The sequence below is a fragment of the Bidens hawaiensis genome, unplaced genomic scaffold, assembly GCF_021521415.1.
Source record: "Bidens hawaiensis isolate Kalapana, Puna unplaced genomic scaffold, B.hawaiensis_p1.1 tig00018312_1, whole genome shotgun sequence".
NCBI classification, from domain to species: domain Eukaryota; kingdom Viridiplantae; phylum Streptophyta; class Magnoliopsida; order Asterales; family Asteraceae; genus Bidens; species Bidens hawaiensis.
Genome location: NW_027492767.1, coordinates 9,229 through 16,396, shown reverse-complemented (window position 1 = coordinate 16,396; position 7,168 = coordinate 9,229). Strand labels below are relative to the sequence as shown.

The window sequence follows — 7,168 nt, the reverse complement described above, 5'->3', positions numbered from 1 at the left end:
AAAATCAAAGACACAACAATTAACATGTAACAATATCAATTCTAGTTATCAAATCATCATCAATACATCATCAAATCAAACAAAAATCATATGAACACAATATATAAAATTTTCGGAATCTAGGGTTTGTAATTAACCCATTAAAAATCGAAATTAAGTATAAAGGATGCATAGGATAGTCGTTTATACCTTCCTAGCACCTTAATCTTCAATCAAACTTGAAAAATCTTGATTGTATGTGTGTGTATGAAGGCCGATCGCAAGGGGGGGGGGGGGGGTTAGAGGCTGCCGCTAGGTTTGGGAGAGAAAGAGAGAAGAGAGTTTAGGGTTTTATAATATTATTAATAATAATGTTACATCTAGGTCCCTCCACTTCCAAATGTTACTTTTCTAGCTTAATTAACTAGTTCTAGCATATTGAGTTAACGTTTATAACAATGTTACCACATAACACATAAGTCTAACACATAATTATCACATAATTATTGTTTTGACGTTTTTCGTTTATTCACCAATTGTTTGCGTCAACTCGTTTGCGTTTCGGTGCAATTCCCGAAAGACTACACATGTAGTAAATGTTAAGCGTCATTTAAACCCTAGTTTAAATGTAATGAGGTGTGCGTTATAGATTCAATGATCTTAAGTTTGAATTGACGGAGTTGAGTTGACGGAGTTAACCTGAAATTGACGATTGTCACATTAGGTGAGAAAATGCTTATGTCTAATTATAACTTTTATCAATTCCTAAATTACCTTTATATCTAACTTCATATAATGGTTTACTTAATGGGTATAATAAGAAAATGTATCTTTTTTTTCTTTTCCTCTTGACTCAGGAACACCTAAAATATTTAATTTCTCTCACTTCCCTTTCCATTTCATTAAACTCGGGAACACGAAATAAAATCACATATTTTCCTATCCGTGACTTTATTTGACTTTCCCTTCCTTCCCCTCCCCTCGTTAAATGAGACCCTCGGGAAAAACCGCAGCTTCTGCTTGAATTTGTGAAGGCGAAAATCACCAGGTCAAACATGATTATTCCGGTCAGATGCTTCACCTACGGCAAGGTAATCAATCCTTCAATAGTATACACACACATGGTTTCATAATTTCCTAAAATGATGTAAATATTAATAATTTCTTCTTCTTCTTCTTCTTCTTCTTCTTCTTCTTTTGTGAGGTTATTGGAAACAAATGGGACACGTATCTTGACCTTCTCCAGTCTGATTACACCGAAGGGTATGTAGTTACTTGATTTGTTTTATGGAAATAAGTTAGGGTTTACAGAACATTCAACACTGAAGATTGTGATGTGTATTGTGCAATTGCTATGTGAATGTAAATTTCATGTCACCATGTTCTATTTGTTAGTTGTTTACCTAAAACCGATACCGTGTTGAATATGTAATTTATAGTTCTGCTTGCTTTAGTTAGTTATACACTCTATGAAGTTCAATGGTTGTTAGAGTGAAACTTGCATTGAGATAGGTCTTATGATATGGTTATTGTAACTACTACAGTCGGTTTATATTGTTATGTTGCCCTTGCTGTTGCTGCATTATTAAATAATAGTACACGAAAGCCACTGGACAGCGCTATGATAAATACTGTTATTGTTTTTTTTTCTTTCAAAAAGGTTTTGAAGAAAGATTGGGAACATTTTACTTCAGGTTTCGGTTGTTTGTTTTCTTGCTTATTTGTTACTGATGATATTTTATTTTTGTTAAAACATTATGGAACTCTGCAAGAAGAAACAATGTTAGTTTTGGTAGTTGGAACTTGGAATTGACACACTTGTATGGCTGCATAATTGTTGATGCGTAAAACCACAATGTGAAATTAAATTTTCATGAGGGTAGACTAACTGAAACTTTTAGCAGAGCCTTTTGGTTTCCTTTTTCTCTATAAAACATGTGCAATGTATTGATATATATTACGTGAATGACATGATTTTGAGGCTCTATAGTATGTACACCATACCTATACTTTATTTTGACATGTATTGAATCCTTATAAAAAGTAAGAGATGTGCATGTTTTAAGTATGTATTTTCTTCAATTACCTTTTTTTTGGTAACTTCTAGGTTTCGGGTGTATGTTTCTTGCTAATTATTTAGTGATGACCTTTTTACCTTTTTTAAAAGCATTATGAATCTATACAAGAAGAAACAATGTAAATTGTTAGTTGTGAGAGTCGGAAGTGGCACAGTTTTGCTGGGGTATATTTGTTGATTGAGGTATGCTAGGAGATGGTGTTATGAATGTGATAAGTTTAAAGTATACTGTAAACTGTATTAGTTAACCACGATCACACTCTTGCTATTGAAATAAGTAGTTTTTTTGTGGTAGTTCACCTAGGGATGTAGTTGGTGAGGTATCGAAGTGGGTTTGTTGTGTGGTTGTGTTTGAATCACATCAGAGCTTATAAGGTTTTTGGTAGTGTTTGTTGCTCTGGTGTGAAGTTATTAGATATTTAGATATTCATGTGAGGTGTAAACTTACTGAAACTTTAAGTAGAGCCTTCTGGTTTCTTTTTAGTTTTTTTTTTCTTCTATGTAACATGTGCATTGTATTAATACATGTTACATAGATGACATGTTTTTGATCTTGTAATCTCTATACCACACCCATAACTTTTTTTAACACATCTTGAGTCCTTATAAATAGTGATAGATGTACACCTATAAATATGGGACATTTCTAGTATCCGGCGATCTATGCTATCAAACGCTATCCATTTATGCAGATAGGTTTAAATGCTTACATGATTTGTACTTTTAGTAATTTGTCTCGATGAAGTTATGAATTGTTTTTTATTTCATGTGAACTATGAATCATTTGCACTTTAAATTACCAATTTTGCTACATGATTTGTTCAGAGACGCTCTTGATGCTTTGGGGCTTGTTCGCTACTGTTGCAGAAGAATGCTTATGACTCATGTTGATCTCATTGAAAAGCTTCTCAACTACAACAGTAATCTCTTTTCCTTCCTTATCAACTTGAAATTAGACACACACCCAAATACATTTGTTTTTTAAAGAAAAAATGTGTGTGTTTGGGGTGGGGTGGGGTGGGGTGGGATAGCTGGCTACATGGGACTCAGTTTTTATGCTAGGATTAAACTAGTTATTATATTCAGTCCATTAAGTTTGCAACATTTTATTGCGCAGTGCGCCTATGTTAAATTTTTTATTGCAATAATATAAAAAAATGTGAGAATACTTGGGACCCGGATGTTCTTCTCCAGTTCTCTGACAGGTTGCAACATCGAGAATGCTCTCCAAGTAATTGTAACTTGAAAACTCTATTTAATTTGGATATTTTTAAATCATTAATCTTGCGACAATTCAATTATGGAAAATGTTGTTTTGTTCATGGTACACATGAGGATTTAATGTGAAGCCACAATCTAGTAGAGCTGCATAAGTCTAACTAACTATTATTGATTTATTGGACAATATGAATGCATATAATCAGTTTTGTTTTCTTAACCGCTAGTAAATTTGTTCTTTTGTTACCTCTTTTAACCAAAATGATTTGTCTTTCAGCATTGGAGAAATCAGACACCAGTTGAGGCTTCATTGGAGAATGTTAGTAATGGATCGAGATTATTTCAAACAAGTGTACTAGCATTCTGTTATAGCTTTGTGTTCTGTTCTATTATTAGCGTAGTATTATTGGAAACAAGCAACTTCTAGTTGTATGGCATGTAGTATCTATAATCTATCTAACGATGACACTTGCCTCTGTGTTGATGCATTAGCATTCTAAATGTATGGTTCTTTATGTGCAATAGCGACATACCTACATGTGTATTTTATTTTTTAAAGATGAGGTAGTATAATAAGTCGGTCATCCTGTTTGCCTTTGCTAGCCATTTTCTGTAGGTTATTTTTACCATCCATTTATTGGCATAGGCTCCAGAGGGTCTGTTGGTCATGGGACATGTTTGTTTTAATGATTGAATTAATCACATTGCAATAATTTGCAGATATACAAGTTACATGTGGATATGGTAATGTGTATGCAGACTCATGTTTGCAATCAAATAAAATATTCTTCATGTTGTTTTTTGCTTGATGCATGATGTGTCTATCCATATTTTAAAACTATGGTGTCAAATGCCAGTTTTATTAAAAAGAATAATGTGGCGGCAATGGTGGTGGCAGCATTTATAGGCGGTACTGGTGGCCACATATGATGGTCACAGAGTAGATTCAAATTAACTTGGTACAATTTTAGCATAATTAAGTGAAGCCATACTCTTTTTAATGAATGGACGGGACAAGTAAGGTATACATACGGCACGATGCACACTACATAAACATTTAATAGATATATAAGAGAAACAAGATATAAGAAACTGTAAAAAAACGCCTTTAATATAGTTACTTTAAACGTATTATTTTCCTCTATTTCACATGCATTTAATTAAGCATTTGTCATGACTCCACCCCAAAATTGAATTTTGATGTAAAATAAATCTTATGATATTTTTAACAACATACCCATGAAGACAAGTTGCCACACGATCATTCTCACAGAAATGTGAACAAGTCGTAGTTGACACATAAAGACGTTAGAAAACCTATAGAATTGTGATTAAGATGTACCTTACAAAAAAAACAAATACAAAGTTTGAGAATCTTGTTATGATCTATGTGACAACGTGTGTTCGCATGTTTACTTTTATAATAATAGACAACCATCTAAAACGACAATTATAAATTAACATGCAACAATCACCAGCACTCTGACTCTAATAACTTTATACACCCCCTAGAGATCCTGAACCCATACGTTTACACAAAGCCCTATTCCCGATCATGTCCTGAGAAATGTGAAAGTTAGCAAATCCTGGCTAATTCGTTTGACCCAAGTCAGTTTGGGTTTGCCTCTAGTACCCCTCTTCACCTCCATGATGAGGGTTTCCACAGCTCTAACCGGTGTTGTCATCGCCCCCCCCCCCCCCCCCCCCCCCCCCCTTCACATGTACAAACCATCCCAATCTCCCCTCCCTAGTTTTATTCGCAATACCGATGACCTCTAATCTTTCTCGGTTACTCTAATTATAGCCGGTCGAATTGCAACCCTATAAAAAGTCCTTTTTATACAAGTAAAGAATATATGTTAATCTCATAGTTTTTTGTTTTGAAAAAAAAAGAAGAAATCAATCATAAAACGATTTATATATATTGTGTATCGAAAGGGCATGGTTACACGTACACCAACCTGTACACCAACCTAATTTCTAAGAAAACCCTCATATGATGTGATTTGATCATATTAAAAAGCATTGTATATGGGTGAATATGTCGTATTCAATATGAGCATATTAAATGACAACTTTACTTAATCGGGCAAAGGGCCCTTTTCCTAATTTAATACACAAGTTGAGTTTAGTTTGATTTTTGACAGGATTTCAAATTTTGTTCTTTAAACAAAGCAAATTTACAGTTTGTGTCCTTTATTTAGTTTGTTTGCAGGCGGTGCACTTTAAACATTTTTTTCTACATATTATATCCTTTACGCTAACTGGGTTAGAAAAACTCAGTTAAATATCCTCACGTGAGGCGCATGTGAGGGCATATTGGTCTTTTTGTCTGTACCTGCAAACAAAAACACTTTATCAGTTTCCCCCTCTTTTTAACCCCCCAACCCCGATTAGGGCTTCAATTCAATTACCCAAATTAGGGCTCGATGCGAAATTCAAATACTAGGGCTCAATTAAGGACGACTTACTGTGTTTGTGGCAAGGTAGCTGTTGTTCGAACTTCATGGACTGATAGAAATCCCGGTCGTCGCTTTTTCTCTTGTCCGAACATGGTAAGTTTGTAATTCGATTTCAGTTCTAGTGAATCATTTATCCTTCATCTTTCTCCTCTTTTCCAGACATCAGATTGCCCCTTTCTTGGATGGTGTGACCCGCCAATGTGTGAACGGGCAATGGAGATTATCCCGGGCTTGTTGAAGTCAAAAAACAACGTTTAACAAAGTTTAAAGAGTTATAAAGAAGAAGCAAGGAAGATGAAGAAGAGATTGGTCATTAGTTGGGTCATTTTCATTGCAATTGTAATTGCAATGAAAATGTAGCTACTTGACTGTATTTGAAGTTGTTGACTATTTGTTTTTTGACTTTATTAGTTTATTTTGGACTTTATGTATTTTGACTTTATTTTGGAAGTAATTTGGGATCCTTTTAAGCAATGTATCATCATTAGTATGATGTAATGGATGTAATGTGTTAATGCTAAATAAGGTGTTCAATAATGTGTTCAAGTGTTTTGAATAATGTGTTGCCAAAGTATGATCCAAGTGTGCTGAATAAGTTTGTTCAATGTGTTGACACATTATGCACAATCTGCACAACCTGCACAAACAGTCACAATACGCAGGTCCATATGCACATATTCACATCCATCTGCACAATATGCACATCCATATGCACATATTCACATCCATCTGCACATATTCACATAATAATTCACATCTGGTCCAAGGGAAAATATGTCCTAAATAAGTAAAATTAGTTTCAAGTGCAATATGCACAAAATAATTCAAATCTGACCCAAGGGCAAATATGTCCAAGCATAAGTCACAATCACCAACAACAATTTTAAACCAAAAACAACCATTAAAAGATGAGCAACAACTAACTTAAATGATGAACAACCATATTAAAAGCTACTTGCCAATTAAACAACTATTAAACATTCAACAACCATTACACATGTAACACATCAATAAAACATTAGTCAGATAACAACTTAAAACATCCATAAAACACTAAACAAAAGGAACTTGTCCATAAAGTCAACAACTTAAAAGCTACATAAAAAGTCAAACAGTAGTCAGATAACATTAATCATCAACTGAAGCCATGCATGATCTCTTGTTATAACCCTTTTGACCACATGTCCCACAAGTATTGGATCCTTTTGGCCTTGACTTTCTCACTTCCTTAGCTTTCTGACCTTCACCCTCCACAACCTTTCCATTGCCCTTTGCATTAACCTTTGACTTTTTTCCTTGAACCACCATATTCCCTCTCCACTGTTGACTTTTTCCTTGATTTCTTTGGTCTTCCAGTTTGCTTTTAGAATTTAGGAGCTATGATCTATATTGGGACTTGTGATGTGGGCCACATACTCGTACCATTGATAGG

The 7,168-nt window shown here is 34.3% G+C and overlaps 1 protein-coding gene across 1 annotated transcript; it reads left to right on the top strand.

The window, feature by feature from the left end:
- Positions 1-988: 988 nt before the first annotated feature.
- LOC143555751 (DNA-directed RNA polymerases I, II, and III subunit RPABC5-like) lies at positions 989-3,820 on the top strand. The gene is made up of 4 exons (XM_077045255.1): positions 989-1,070; positions 1,184-1,242; positions 2,882-2,976; positions 3,552-3,820. Exons 1-4 carry the CDS (start codon positions 1,035-1,037, stop codon positions 3,575-3,577), a joined length of 216 nt encoding a protein of 71 aa, XP_076901370.1. The 5' UTR covers positions 989-1,034; the 3' UTR covers positions 3,578-3,820.
- The last annotated feature ends 3,348 nt before the right edge of the window (positions 3,821-7,168 follow it).

Bases quoted from the DNA above. Each gene is read 5' to 3' on its own strand.
- LOC143555751 (XM_077045255.1), top strand. From the start codon at position 1,035: ATGATTATTCCGGTCAGATGCTTCACCTACGGCAAG. The intron at 1,071-1,183 runs GTAATCAATCCT...TTCTTTTGTGAG, and splicing joins GATGCTTCACCTACGGCAAG to GTTATTGGAAACAAATGGGA. The intron at 1,243-2,881 runs GTATGTAGTTAC...TGATTTGTTCAG, and splicing joins CAGTCTGATTACACCGAAGG to AGACGCTCTTGATGCTTTGG.